Source organism: Pleurodeles waltl, chromosome 10, assembly GCF_031143425.1.
Source record: "Pleurodeles waltl isolate 20211129_DDA chromosome 10, aPleWal1.hap1.20221129, whole genome shotgun sequence".
Classification (NCBI taxonomy): domain Eukaryota; kingdom Metazoa; phylum Chordata; class Amphibia; order Caudata; family Salamandridae; genus Pleurodeles; species Pleurodeles waltl.
Genome location: NC_090449.1, coordinates 667,392,679 through 667,408,513, shown reverse-complemented (window position 1 = coordinate 667,408,513; position 15,835 = coordinate 667,392,679). Strand labels below are relative to the sequence as shown.

Here is a 15,835-nt window from a genome sequence, read left to right as displayed (position 1 = left end):
TGGGGCTGCACCAGCCCTGGATCTGGGGATGAAATTAATGCGTAACTTTGACTTCGTCTCCTCGATAATACTGAGTAATATTAAAGGGGAAGCGGTAGCACTGGCAATATGCCAGCGTCTCCGGGAAACTCCAAATTTGGAACAAGAGAGACAGCTACCGAAAATAATTTCCGATACTTATACTAGTATAGGACGGGATAGTCTGGGAGCCAAACCTAAAAAATTGGAGTTACACGGTACTTCCCATAAGGAGGGTACGAAGCAGGCACAAGAGGGCTCTAAAAAGCGCTGGGACAAACAAAAAGATTTCAAAGAAAAGAGAAATAAGAGAGCTGATTCTCCACACCCGGTGTACTCCGAAAGGAGGTATAATCTCAGTAATAGGGAGAACATTAGAACTCCAGACAGATATACTGATTCACGTCCCTCTCGTTCCTTTCAGGACGCACCGGATAAACGTAGCGAGAGAGGGTGCCGTCAAGATCGACGTCCGGAATACGTGAAAGAAAAGAAAGACTCACCACAGTCTACCATTAAAAAAGAAGAAAAGATTCCACAGCAAAAGCCACAGTTTAAAAAAAAGAAGGTGGCAGCACTGACAGTTAAAAATGCCAGTAATATTGAGAACGCTGTTGAGGAACAAGACGTGGGCAGTGACTCTGTTAGACAGCGCGGCAGAGGTCGCGATATGTCGCCGGAGTCTGAAAGATCGTCTGGATGCGACAGCAACTAGCGATTACATTGCGGTTGAAACAGCGGATGGCCGCGTTCTTCCCCCGATGGGGTTTATGATTTAACAATTCAGATAGAGGGAGACGTGGAACGCACTATTAGTGTGATATTTTGGGATGAACTTACTAGTGATATCCTACTGGCTGAGAGAGACTGGCCACCTGAACACGTCCACAAGCTCCAGCATGGGGAAAATGTCATTTTGCCTTATTTCTCCGATCTTGTTCCCGAAGCAGCAAAAGAAGCCTATGCTGCTGAATGGGCTTTAGCGCAGGCACCTGCGCTATACCACAATCATGTCGGTTGGGACAAGGAGTCTCCTTGTCATATTATTCCGGTTAGGTCTACACCCCAACCGCAGCCACAGTACCCTGTTAAACATGATGCAAAGGCTCCGGTGAAGGAGATACTATCACAACTTGAGTATCAGGGAGTAATTGAGCCCTGTACGTCTGCAATGAATAATCCATTATTCCCTGTTGCAAAGCCAAATCATTCATATAGAATAGTGGTTGATTATAGACACTTGAATAGTCATACACGAACATATGCCATACAAAACTCCCACAGCACAGCACTGATAAATAATATAGTGCGTAAAAAATATAAAACAACACTGGATATATCTAATGGATTTTTCTGCCAGAATTTAGCGCATGAGAGTAGGGACCTAAGTGCATTTTCATTTGGCTCCCAGAAACGCTTTTGTCGTTTACCTCAAGGCTATAAAAATAGCCCAGGCCTGTTTTCAGCCAGTGTAACATCAATTTTGAACGAAATTGATTCCGATGCATTGTCCTATGTGGATGATATCTATCTCACTGACGACGCCCTCGACATTCATCTTGCGAGGGTCGATCGGATCATTTTGGGGTTTACAGACCTGGGGTATAAATTCAATTTTAAGAAAAGCAAGATAGCTTTTCTTAGTGTGTTGTTCCTGGGATATGAGCTATCAAACGAAGGGAAGAGCCTGGCCCCGCACTTCCTAGAAAAGTGTGCTCAACTACAGCCTCCCAACACACTTAAGAAATTACAGTCATTACTGGGTTTCTTCAATTTTGGCAGAACATACATTCTAGATTATGCAGAACGCATCAAGCCACTTTCCGACTTAATACAGCCCAATTTTTCTAGCAGACGATGGACGATTGAACACACACATATCCTTAGGGATATGCAACGGGACATGCTCGATGCTAAACACTTACACACATGTGACAATAAAACAAATGTGGTCATCAGAATAATTGCTGGAGCACTTGGATTTACTTATGTCACCTTTAATGAGGATGACACAGTGCCGATAGCATATAAATCACATTTATATTCCAATGCTGAAAAGCGTTTTGCACCTACAGAAAAGATTCTGACAGCAGTTCAGATGGCCGTCATAAAGGAGAGGCCACTTGCCCAGGTGAAACGCATTATTGTTGTCTCCCCGGTGCCGGCCTTAGAGGCGGTCACTAAAGCGAGCGTTCCGAACGCTAAGGCATTACACCCACGTTGGATTCAATGGGCAACGTCTCTGACCGCCACTGATGTCGATTATGTAATCGATCCCAGACTTCAGACACAAGAGTTTCTCCAGTATGAACAGGAGTACCCCGCTCCTCTAAATATTTTGCCACTAGACAGTTATGATACTATCATTTATACTGACGGATCAGAACAAACGGCTGTAGGTACTAAACATCAATACTCGGCAGCTTGCGCAGCCGTGTGTGGAGTGATGGAAGATGGAGTTTTCCACCCTCACAATACCTACACGCAGACCCTAGGGGACTGCACAGCCAAGTTGGCTGAGCTTAAAGCTCTTCTTCTAGCGCTCGAACATACTGAGACAGGAAGCCAGACTTTGATAGTCTGTGATTCATATTACTGCGTCCAGTCATACAATGAATATCTCAATCATTGGAGACTGAACGGGTTTAGAGATTCCAAGGGGAACACCATTAAACACAAAACATTGTGGGAGAGGGTGGCTGATCTTAGGGATAAGCTGCCGTGTGTCCATACATTAGGACACCAGTGTGTAAGAATACACGTTGCCGGTAATACATTGGCTGATGAAGCAGCCAAAGCATCAGTAGCTACTGCTTGTGTGGCTGTAGTGACTCGTTCTCGGACGAGGTTGGATAATGAAATACTGATTGCCGTTAAAGCTTCGGCTGCAGGCAAGGCCCTTCCGAAAGGATACCCTACAAACTATACTTACCATATCAGTGCACAGAATGTTGCTTATACAACAATTCCTGGGGTTGGAGATCGAGTGATCCCCAATGAAGACCATAGATTAGAGCTGATTACAGCAGCACATGAGGGTGTCGCTTCTGCACATGCTGGTGTTCTGGCCATGATAACAATACTACAGCAACGATACTGGTGGCCTGGTCTATGCAGACGAACTAAACAGTATGTCCTTTGCTGTGACATATGCCAGCAGATTAAGGGCTCTAATATCAAACGCCCTCCGCAGACATCCCTCTTAGTGTCGGACAAGCCACTTCAGTGTGTGTACCTAGACCATTGTGGTCCCTTACAGCCTGATGGTGCATACAAATACATTTTAGTGGCTGTGGATTCCTGTTCTAGATTCCTGTGGGTATGGCCACAGCGGTCGGCTGACGCCCAGACTTTTATAAAAGATTTGATGATCTTTATCGGTACATATGCGGTTGCAGCATTCCTTTCGGACCAGGGCCCTGCATTTGCCTCTAAAGCATTCAGGGACACCATGGAGACGATGGGTGTTGAACTCCATTACTCCTCACCATAACATCCCGAGGGAAATTCGGTCGTGGAGAGGCGGAATCGTGATCTAAAGCAGTCCTTAACAGCCCGAGTATTAGGTTCAGGCCGCAGTTGGTTACACCACCTATATGGGGTCCAGAGAGCACTGAATAATCTGCCAAGACGGTCCTTGGGGGGAAAGTCTCCATATGAGGTTCTCTTTGGGATACCTATGTATGTCCCCAATCTTGATGCCCCTGGTATGGTGGCAGCAGAAACGCCATTTGACATAAAAGAATGTCTCACTGTTTTACAGGAGCTTCAACAATTTTGTGATGATAAATCATATGCGAGTGCTGCCACCTTAGGAATAAGGGAATTGGCGAAAACTTCGACTGACTGGATTCCTAATGTTGGGGATCTGGTTTGTGAGAAGATCGCTGTGAAAAAGAAGTTTGGTCCATCATACAGAGCACCTGTACAGGTCTTGGGAATAAAAGGCACCAGGACTGTCATCCTACCACCATTATCCGGTTCTAAATCGAATAGATTCATCTCCATTGATGACATCAAATTACACCATGTGGCCGATTCTTCACAGTAGACCAGGAGGTCCCTTGGGTGGTTCCCGATCCCCTCTCACTACCCAACAGGACATCCATCTACATAGTAGGATGAACATCACTGCTACTGACTATGCAACTATGTCAACTGCTGTTCCAGACACTTCCTCGACCATGGGGAGGGCGGAGAATGAACTTTTGTTGGTTCCAGTCACATCTTCAGTGACTACCCCGCTTCAAGATTTGGCTGTATTTTACACAAACACTTCCACGACTGATGACGTTGTTTATCAGGAACATCCACGAGCGGTGGATCAGAATTCAGCGGGTCCTGTGTTTGCAGAGACTTCCTCTGGCTATTTCATTGACATTGATAATTTTTCTTCGGATTCCTCCTCAACAGTGTCTGACAAACTTTCAAAAAGTAGTAAGCTGTATCGATGGCTTAAAAAGAACTATTTGATCTATCCATGGAACTATCTATGGTGGTGTTTGACATTTATTGCATTATTTTTATGGATTGGTTTTGTGACTGTTTTCTTTTTGCTGATTAATGGTCACTATATTCCTGATCGCTCCTCTGTGGAGCCTGTTGATGAAATTTTAACACCACATCATTCTTCACATAAGGTCTGACGAGATTTGTCCCCTGTGAATATTACAGCTATACCAATTACAGGTGGGATTGTGTGGGACAAAGTTCCATTCGATATATACGGGCCTACAGAGATAATTCAAATACCATACGTGTTCAAAATTTCAGTGTCTGATGTTATTACACCTAATGTTGTCTCTGATGATTGGGATGTCCAAACAGTTGATTCCATACTAGCTGAAATTAAGGACTATTCCACTTTTGGAAGTGATGATGTATATGATTATACAATGAATTATGGGGAAATGATCTGCTATAACAATTGGGGACATCACTACCTACACCGTGCAACTAGATATAGGCCTCTCTTGAACTACACACAGTGGGAACACTGCTCGACACCACAGGTGGAGAGTCCAAAGTACTACAGCGATAAATTTACATACTTTTCCGGGCATGATACAAGAAAAGCAGAGTCGTATTATTTTAAAATACCTCTGACACATATTAGTAAACTTTTGCTAACAGATACAAAACTGATTTATTCAGATCCCTTTGTTTCCCGGCTCTCGCTTGAGGGTTACGAATATTAGAAAAACACTATTGATTTGAAAAGTGTATGGGGAACACAAGATTGGCAGATACAGGGTAAGGAGGCTTTGTTTCAGGCATGCCTGATTCCTGTGCAAATTATTTTCTTAAATGACACTATTGAGCAGACATCCTGTCTGGGGTTAGCAAAAATAAAAGAACTGAACACGCCCAGTATCCCTACTCCGACAAAATTTAGAGATTGGTAACACTTTCTTAATGTCTCAGAAGACAGGCTAGATGCAATGGTTAAGGCTGGTACCTATAATTCTTCACTTTCTCCTCCCGGCGGGTGGTTGGTATGGCCCTCCAACACTGATGAGTGTCAAAAGCGTTTTTTGAACTCTTCAGTGGGCTTTTCAATTAACAGGCCTGACCCTCTCTTTCTATCAGGTCAACATACAGGTATAATTACAACATACAGTGTGGGTAAGCTGTGCCAGCAATGGGTGCAGACAAACACGTTAACAGCGGTTAAAAAACACCTCAACGCTCTTTCTGACAGTATAGACTTACAGGATTTCCTGTTAGGTCCTAGAAAACAACGCTCGAAACGGTTTTTATATGCTATGTACAATGAAATTTGGAAACTTTCCCAGATTGAAGCTGCTGCACGTTTAAGGCAACTGGATAAGGAGAATTTGGAAAAAACATTAGCTGTTGTCAACAATGGCATGAACACGCTGTCCAACAGGATTTATTCACTATCGAATATAGTGTCGTCTGCTATTGATTTCACTCAGACAGACTTGTCCCAGTTATATCATGGGCAAACACAGCTACGTTCCATCATGCAGCTGGGTTGGACATTACAGACACTGAAAAGTGGCCACATTCCATGGAGGTACATTAATGGGAGTGAAATGTTCACTGCTTTTAATTTTTCCAGGGAACAAGAGACAATGGCTAAAAGGGAGGCTAGTTTCACCCTGCTTCAAGTAGAAAAGTTAGATAAGTTGCCCTTCACAGTAGCTGAGAGTCCTTCAACTATTTGGCTCTTGAACGGCATTATTAATTTACCGATTTCAACCTTTCGTTTCTCGAGCTGCCTGAAACATCTTGCAGTGGGACGATATGAGCAGCTAGGAGATAGCTTTATTAAGGAAGAGTGGGAGTTGCCCTTTGACTATAGATGTCTGAACGGTGAACAGGAGGTCTTTCTTAGCGGAAATGAATGTGAGACTGCTGTTCGTCATTCTATGATATGCAAACAGGTGTCTCTTCACGGTCTTTGCAATGCAGGGGTCGCGAATTTGGCCTGTTTTCTAAAGGGTACTCCCGTCCCCTTGATTCATCCAGTATTTCATGTACTTTCCAACGGCAGTTATGTGGTACTGAACGATCAAAGCTGTTGCGGCATGCGACCTGGAATTGCCTACGCAATCTCAGTCACGAAGGTCGTTACGTGTTGTGGACATGTTTTGTTTCCCCCCACACGAGAGATAAAAGTATCTGAGATGTGGCCCCACATAGATACTATTAATGTGAACTATGACAAGTTGAGTAGGCTAAAGGCGCTATTGTTTCAGAAACAGGTCGCCTTGACTTCCGCAAAAGAGACGCATGCTCTCCAGATTGCGAGATCATCAGCCGAGATACAGTCCCTTTTAAATACCGATTTCCCCAAACACTTTGGAGAGCTGGTATCCAGAATATTCAATGCTTCAAGCACCACTGGGATTGTGCATTTCTTTAAGGCTGTCGGGTCTGGTTTCGTGTCCATCTTCCAGACTGTCTTCGGAGTCATCCCATCAGCCATCCATTCTCTCTTTTCAAGTGTGTTTTGTGGCTTTCCAATTATTTTGGCTTTAATTGGCGGACTACTACTGCTATTTCTTCTGATTCGCGGTGGTTGGTTCTTTCCAGCAACACAGAGCAATGGAGCCGCTCCCGCCAACTCCACTGTGCCGTGAGCGCATGGTTCGGATCTTCAGTGCACCTTTGCTGGTGGAACTGGAGCTTGACTGGTCGTTGTCATTCCGGCCACTTCTCTGGTGTGTTCAGCCAGTCTTCCGCTGCATATGGTGTCTCTTTGAACATCTGCCTATGGTCTGTCTTGCTGTTGCACCGACATCTCCTGTGGAACACGAACTGCTGATGTCCCTGATGAGGGTTCATACACGGTCATGCCCCTTGAGACTGAGGTTGCTCCGCGAGGCCACCTATGAGCCTTCCGTTATGAGATCTACCATGGATGAGGACACTGCAGCAAGTATCAATGCACCAGGAAATGAGGCTTACTTCTGCTCTGTGGATCCGTTTGTCCACCCAGCACTAGACTTAACTTCGGACGATGTTGACTCATTTTTGGGGTCCTTGACTGGTGACTTCGATGACATTCTTCAAGATCATGCGTATAACACATAATTTGATGAATTGACTTGCCATTCCCGATTCCAGATTATGCAATTTAATAGACATTTGCTGTTGCACGCTGTACTTATCATAGTTGATATTGACATCTCTGTATGTATATTTAGACAGATTTGTTTTAACATATTTTTAACACATGCGAATGCTTTTTTGACTTGTTTTAGCATTTAGCTTTCAGTTCAGGAGCAATTTTTTAGCTTTTGGGTTCCTGTACCTTCATCATACCTGTTACGGCAATGGGGAGGGTGTAGTGAATCCTAGTTCGTTTTTATGGGATAGCAGGAGTTAGCTTAGCCGCTGGCTTGTAGACTCGTGCCCCCGTCACCTAGTGACTTTTAACCTACTTAGCTTGCTCTGTCTTAGCCCATTTAATTATTTATTTCTTCTAAGATGGCTGCCTTGTTTATAGTTAGGCCACTTGTTATGAGTTACATTATCAGTGTCACCGTGCCAAGGCGTCAAGATCAAGCACCAAAGACAAACAAACAGTAGGTGTTCACACTTAGGGATTTTCCCTCTCTATACTTTCGAGGGATTGTTGATATTAATTGTCATCCCAAGCATGCCTGTTATCTATTGTTTTGGAATACACCTACGTCAGGGGACCTTGTAGATCTGTATAAATACATCACACTTTAGACAGATAATCAGAGGGATTCCGACCAGAGGGCATCGCCACCATCGCTGATACCGATGCTGCAGTCGTCTTGACGCTGACCCAGTCTTCGTGTCCCTACGGAGTCTGAGATAGAGACCTCATTCCAAGGTAACTAGGGTTGGGGGCTCCTCTCATGGACAGGACTTTGGCAGATTAGGTTTAGCGAACCCAGCTCTCCTTTAGGTAGGAGGTTAGGCCTATTCACATGAGGGTAATAGGGCATATTCCATCTTGTATATCTTTTTTATGTATTGCAAAATGGTGGGGGTCTTCATAACAATGACTCTCTTCTTCACAATACTGTTACTTGCTATATTCATTATCCTAATCATTGCAGTCCATGCAACTTATCGCAAATTGCAGTTATGTTAAATAAAAAGCTATTATAACTTTACTGCATCTGTGTCATTGCCTGTGTTTGTATGAGACGTAACATATCTGTGAGAAAAGGGTAATTTCTGTTTAACCACGACATACCCTGAGATATCTTACTTTGAGTCCATGCGTAAGCGACTGCCATAAATCACCTTTTACTATTGTATTTCTGGTGAGGTACTGCTAGTGAGCCGGTAAGGTTGGGACAACAGTTGCGACTTGTTGTAGGAAAGACTCAGTCGCCTACAAACAAAAGTACTGTCATCCTTAAACCAGCAGTCTTGCTCACAGCAAGAGTCCAAACTACAACAGTATATGGTCTGGGAGTTTGTCAGAACGAATGCCACAGTTCCATAATGGCTACAGTGAATATTTGGAAGTTTGGTATCAGACTTCTCAGCACAATAAACACACCACTGATGCCAGTGTGGGGTTTATTAAAAAGTGCACACAGAGGGCATATTAGAGATGCCCCCTGTATTTTACCCAATCCTCTAGAGTAGGACTGACTGGTCTGTGCCAGCCTTCCACTACCAGACGAGTTTCTGACCCCATGGGGTGAGGGCCTTTGTGCTCTCTGAAGCCAGAAACAAAGCCTGCTCTAGGTGGAGGTGCATCACACCTCCCCTCTGCAGGAACTGTAACACCTGACAGTGAGCTTCAAAAGGACCAGGCCTCGTGCTACAGTGCCCCAGGGCACTCCAGCTAGTGGAGATGCCCACCCCCCGGACAATCCCCCACTTTGGGCAGCCAGTTCAGTGGAAAACTTAAGAAAAACAAGGAGTAGTGACCACTTTAGCTGGGACCACCCCTAAGGTGTCCTGAGCTGAAGTAACCCCCTCCCTGCATAATCCTCCATCTTGGTTTGGAGGACATGCACCAATAGGGACAGGAATGTGCCCCCCGTCCCCAAAAGGAGTGGACACAAGGAGGGTGAACACAAGGGAGGTGAAGCCATCCTCAGGGACAGTAGCCCTGTAACGCCCCTAAATCTTGTATTTAAAGGCTTCCCTAAACCCAGCTCGCCAGATTCCTGATGACCTCACAAGAAGAAGGACTGCTTAGCTGAACCCCAGCAGACAAGGAAAGGAGACAAAAACTGACTTGGATCCAGCCCTACAGGCCTGTCTCCTGCTTCAAAGAACCTTCAGAAGAAAGGCAACACGTCCTGCAGGTCCAGTAACCTCTGAAAAACTTCCAGAGGACTGCCTGCACCACAGAGGATCAAAAACTCCGGTGGACAGCGGCCCTGTCCAAAGAAGAAGAAACCTCTTTAAAGGACTCCCATCTCACTCCGAATGCGTGAGTCCTGACCCCTGTGCACCCGACGCCCAAGGCCCGTGTCCAGGTGGTCCACCCAGCCAGAGAGGGTCCCCAGGCAATTGTGAGCAAGTGCCCACCCTGGATTGACCCCATCCGACTACACCTGCAGAGGGAATCCCCAGCCCCCCCTTGACTGCGAGCTCTGAACGAATATAACTGACACCTATAGAACCACTACACCCACAGCCCCCAGGCCTTGGGGAAACCGACGCCCGGTGCAGTATCGACTAGCAGGCAGCCCTCCGCCATGTCCGACCGGTGGTGTGCCTGACACACACCCCCTGGAGCGCGCCTGCAGCCTCTGAGTGACCCCCAGGGTCCCCTCATAGACCAGCATTGGGAGCCCGACGTCCTGTTTGCACCCTGCACCCGGCCACCCCTGTGCCGCTGAGGGTGTGTGTTTGGTGCCTACTTGTGGACCCTCCAGTGCTATTCTAATCCCCAGTAGACTATCAATACCCCAAAGACTGGAACTCTAAGCCGTGTACTTACCTCTACAACTGTACTTTATTTTCTTTCCCAGGAACTGTTCAGAAAATGCACTGTGTCCACTTTTAAAATAGATATTCTCTGTTTTCTTAAAAACTGTTTAATTGACTAAAGTGAAACAACGTTACATTGCTGTCTACGTTTGGTACTTACCTGCAACATATTTACTTCTGAACTGAATCTTGTGGTTCCAGTAATAAAGTAACAAAAATATATTTTTCTATCCTATTGGTCTACAGTTAAGTCATTGAATGTGTGTTTCTTCTATTGCGTGTGTGTGTACAACAAATGCTTAACACTGCCCTCTGATAAGCCTAACTGCTCACCCACACTACCACAAATAGAGCATTAGCATTATCTATTTCTGCCTCTGTCAAGCCCCTGGGTAATCCCTGGACTCTGTGCACACTAGATCTCATTTTGATATAATGTATACAGAGCAAGCTTCCTACAGTAATGAATTCAGCTTTCACACAGGCACTCCTCTAATATACCACATGGCACTTTGAGTTTTGAATACATAGCTTACTATCCCTGTCATTCCTCTTACCATGTTACATGGCATTGCTCACACTGTGTTAGATCTACTATAAGGTGTGACATTTATCATATGCCTAATGTCTCGAGTTGGTCTGATGGCTACTGTACTGTCTTGGTGGTGTGTTTGTGGATGGGTGGGAGTATGTTTTTTGGTCTGCTAGTTTCCTTTTATGATAATGGTGATTTTAACTATTACCCTGCATTCATAAATGGTTTTGAAAATGCTATCGATTATGCATATTGTGAAGTTATGTGTACGTATGTATATGATAAGACCTTTACAAACCGTATATATGACTAAATACTGTAACTTCAGATCGACATAAATGACTGTGAAATATATTAAAATACGTTGCAAAAAAATAAAGAGCTAAATGAAAAACATAACATACAGTTAGACAACGAGTCCCGAGTAACACCTTCGGCCTATCGTAGCTTTTTAGCTAGCAGTATGTTGCACTTTAGGGCTTGTTGTTTTGCTAATAGCAGTGTAAAGTATGGGTTAACTCTGCAGCTATGGCAGACTTTTGGAAAAGATTGCAACAATCACTTGAAAACGACATGTGGGACTCCAAGGTAAACAATGCCTTTCAACTACATATTATTTGTAGGGTGTCACCTTCATATCATTAGATTAACCATTCGAACGCAGCAAGCTACCAAAGTAAACAATGAGGAAACGAGACAAACCTACATAATCCTCCTAAAAGGAAATACATTCATTTGAAACCTGGCCTTTTGATAAAAAGGTTGAACATATTTTAACTCATAAAATACACTTAAATTCAACAAAACAACGAACAAACAAAACTATCAGTCTTTATAACAATCTTTTTCTTTTGGGAAACCATATTTTGGTATCCAATATATGTTATTATGCGACGCGTAACTTGTCCTCTTAATGTACCCCAACACAGGATCCAGTCTTTTATTCGTTACCTTATCAGACTGCATGACTTTGGGGTACCCCTTCGCAGTTGTATAGGATGATTGGTGCTTGCTGTTACCAGGCGTAATCCGCCTCTCTGTTGCCGTCTCCAGCCGCCATGACACCATAATCTACTAAACAGCGCATGCGCGTTACCAGAGCTCGTGGAGCTCAAAGCGTCAAAACAGTCCTAGCAACAAGGGCACGATGTCGATTGCAGAACGATCGAGACGCAGAGATCACCGGACGTGGATCTACCGCGGCTGTAAATAGTAGTTTCGCAAAATTGTAAAAACACGAATTTCGGTCGAATGATTGAGTTGATTTGCTATCGAGATTAGAGGTTCCGCAACATTAAAACGAACGAAACTACTACATGTTTAGTTAAATGAACAGAAAGAGATAATTTTAGTGGAAATTATTATAGGTATATGTCATTTTATCCTAAAGAATATTAAGCTGTCGCATTGTATGCTCGCAATCCTGCAAAAGAGTAGGAATTTGGAGAAACAAAAGTACGTGTTTATTAGTGATTTGCTTTTTTGTTCACTAAAGCTCCAGAAACGAGTTATTTCTAAAATGACAATGATGTTCCATTATCATGAGACCTGCCAACCTGCAAAAGAATTTCACACTATGAGGAGAGGGTGTTGCTTTTGAGGTGACCTTATACCTACAGCTACCTGAGAAGCACTATGCGCTCCACAAATTCCCTCACGCCCCCTCCTCACCTAAAAAAACTAAGGGTCGCTGCTGTCACCCATGCACTGGGGTCTTTTCACATCCCTTTATGAGTATCACCTTCTTACAGCCTCCAAACAAGCATTAGTAATGCAATGGATTTTGCATTTGCTCGACTTGGAGCTATCAACGTTGTAAAGTCCTAACCAGACTTTTCTTGCCACATAAATTGAAAATGAAAAGTAAAACAGTTTCACATATGCGATTTAAAGTGCCCCGAAGGAGAGACCCAAAGGGAAACAGAAGTTTGCTCGCAGTCAAACCTATTGACAGCAATGCAATTATCCATGTAAGAGGGTCAATGTCATGCAAAGCGCTCGATTACTGCCCAGCGAGATTGCGCTGCATAGGAAATAAATAGAAAAAGTAGTCCAGAAGCCATTCGGAAAACATGGGGCCTCGTATGTTATCAGTAGTTGGTCGGTGCGCTCAAAGGAGGGCTAACCACCGAAAAGGCATGACGTATGCATGTCTTTCACTAATGAAATCAAGCTAATTTTAAAAGGCAAGCCCACGAACCAACCAAGCTAATGGGCGTGGTTAAAAGCCCACCAGGAGATTACAGTAGGCTAGAGCGCTTTTGCGCTCCACCCTAAAAAGAGCTGGAAAACCGCTCTGAGCAGTGCTTTTCAACTGTCTTTCCTTCCACTGTGTGATTTCATCTCCTCACTGTGTGCCCGTGAGAAGGGAGCCGAAATCGGGTAACATACAGTGGCACCGTGTAAGTTGACAGGTTTGTATTATTCATGCCAATCAAACCTATTCGGACAGGAGAATCCCAATTTTTTAAGCAAAAAAAAAAAGTCTTAATTTTGGTGTCTTCTGCCTGAAAATGCCTCTGCTTCAATAGAAGTCAATGGGAGAAATAAATTTTCCTGATTATTTTTTTATATTGGTCACTTTCCTCTTCCAAAATACTGCCACGTGTGCATTATTCAGGTACTTCATAATTGCGTGATTATATGTCATGTACAGCGGTGGAAATCAAAAACATTGTGCCAATAGGAGGGTATTCAGCGTGCAGGGTCACTCCAGTTCCGCCCCTTTTTGTATCTTAGGCCATATATTTATCATACAGTACACGGGCACACAGATACAAAGCTGCCAAGTTTTCATCAATGTCCTCATGTGTGTCATTTTACTACTTATTGTGTGATTATTTGAGTAACAATTATAGCATAGTTTTGTGTAGTGTAATGGTCTAGAAGCTGTCTGAAAACAGTTGCAGAGCTCTTCAAGTGAAGGAATGCTACACATAATACCTGAACAGAGGGCAAGAGGTGTACTTAGTGTTCTCATCTTTCCCAGAGAAAAATACCAGCCATGTGTTCATGTTTTAAGATGCAGCAAAGGCCCGGGCATGACTTTTTAGTAGAAATGTATAAGAACTAGTCTGTATTCATTGTTAACATGACAGTTCCATCCTTTTACTTTAATTATCAGTCAGGGGTCATTGGGGCAGCTCTAGTGCACATTTCAAAGTGAATTCTTATAAACATCTAGTGCATATATGATGTACTGATAGCTGAAAGATACCGACATTAGACAATTTTTCTAATTTTTGTACCAGTCGGGACATTGAAATTTGGGTCATGCCAGTATAAATCCAGGCATGTGGCAGCCCATGTGTACTGCTAATGGAGTATTGATTGGCATACTGGAGCAGATGAAGCACCATAGTTTAAAGCAGAGGGACAGTTGCGTATCAGCACAGCATATATTCCCCATCCTCACATGATGTAGATTCCCTGCATGAGCTGAAAGAGAGGCCTTATTACACAGAAGAGGAGAGGGTGAGAAAAAGTGCATGAGAAATCAGAGAGGTGCACTATTCGCAGGTTTGGATCAACGTTCTGTATCATGGTCAGGGGCATAGCTTGGTCAGTAAGATTGGAGGGGGGATGAGTTTCAGATAGCCCAACAATCACAGTGGCATATCTTTGTAAAATATATTAAAAGAGAAGCAGGACATGAGGGGCGTAAGGGGCACTGGAAAAATAGAGGAGTTCAGATTGTTAGGGGTCCTTAAAACACACAATGTTTTTTTAAATTAACCAATGTTTAAGGGAGAGACAAGAGAGAGTGCATGTATGTGTGTTTTTGTCAACGTGGAGCATATAAAAAAAAATCCCAGCTATTCAACAAACACCTCACCATACCCGACTGAAAGGTCGTTCACCCAACTATTAAATACAGAATACATTTATTAGGGGGTGTAACACCCCAAACACCCCTCTTGAAGCTACGCCCCTGATCATGCATGGTGTGCGTGTTGGAGGGGTGGGCAGTGAAAGTACATAAAACACAGGTTTTCAGGAAATTAACTATGTTAAAAAGAGGAAAGCTGCCTGATAATCAACATTTCTGGGGAAAAAAGAAACCCATTTCAGGAACATTGCCAGTGTCTCAGTTCTGACGTACAAAGAAATGTATTGCATGCACTGACAGCTTGATAGAATCTGTTGCTTAATGACTAGGATGCTCTAAAACTTACTTGAAGTCCTTATCCTGCTGCCACATGTCACTCCAGTGATGGTGTGACACAGCATACTTTATGAAGTGGCTCTCTCACCAAGGATGGCTGTGCATAGCTGCCAAGTTTTCAGACTCTTTATTTGTGACTTTACGATGGTTTAAATGTGCTTATGTGTGATATTCCATGCCTTATGTATGACACTCCAAGTGAAACTTAATTGCAATTAAAATGAAGCAGAAAAAAACCATGATGAACATCAGAAAGTATTTGGCACAACATGAAGTGCTGAAAGTGCTACCTACTTTTCATACATGCCAATATTTTAGAAGAGGGAGATTGTATAAAACATAATCGGAGGAATATATTTCCTCCATTGACATCTATTAAAGCAGAGGCAATTTCAGGTGTCCGACAGCCAAAATAAAGCCATTTTTAGTTTTAAAAATCTTGCCTCCCCCACCTCAAAAGGGTCTATGGGTATACATACTTTTATTTAATTACTTGCAGTGACACACTGCTGCTCACTGATGGCAGACTGTATTTGAATTTAACGTTTACAAAGAATAAAAAAAGGGGAGGTAGAAGAATGAAGGATATCTTACCTCAACTTCCAGTCATGAACAGAGAACAATCAAAAAGCAGTGGGCTATTCTGCTACAAAAAACTGAGGTCAGTGTATAGTCCCAGAAAAACCTAACTAGACGTGGAATCACTTAAG

At 43.5% G+C, this 15,835-nt stretch overlaps 1 protein-coding gene across 2 annotated transcripts in view; it reads right to left on the bottom strand.

Annotated features, from left to right (window-relative positions):
* DYNC2I1 (dynein 2 intermediate chain 1) overlaps positions 1–12,043 on the bottom strand; it is a 436,420-nt gene extending 424,377 nt beyond the window's left edge. The window contains exon 1 of one of the 2 annotated variants that reach the window (XM_069211167.1): positions 11,912–12,043. In XM_069211167.1, the coding sequence (XP_069067268.1) occupies positions 11,912–12,028 (117 nt within the window). In that variant the 5' untranslated portion in view covers positions 12,029–12,043. The remainder of the gene's footprint in view (positions 1–11,911) is intronic. The other variant, XM_069211168.1, reaches the window with a different exon arrangement.
* Positions 12,044–15,835: the final 3,792 nt, after the last annotated feature.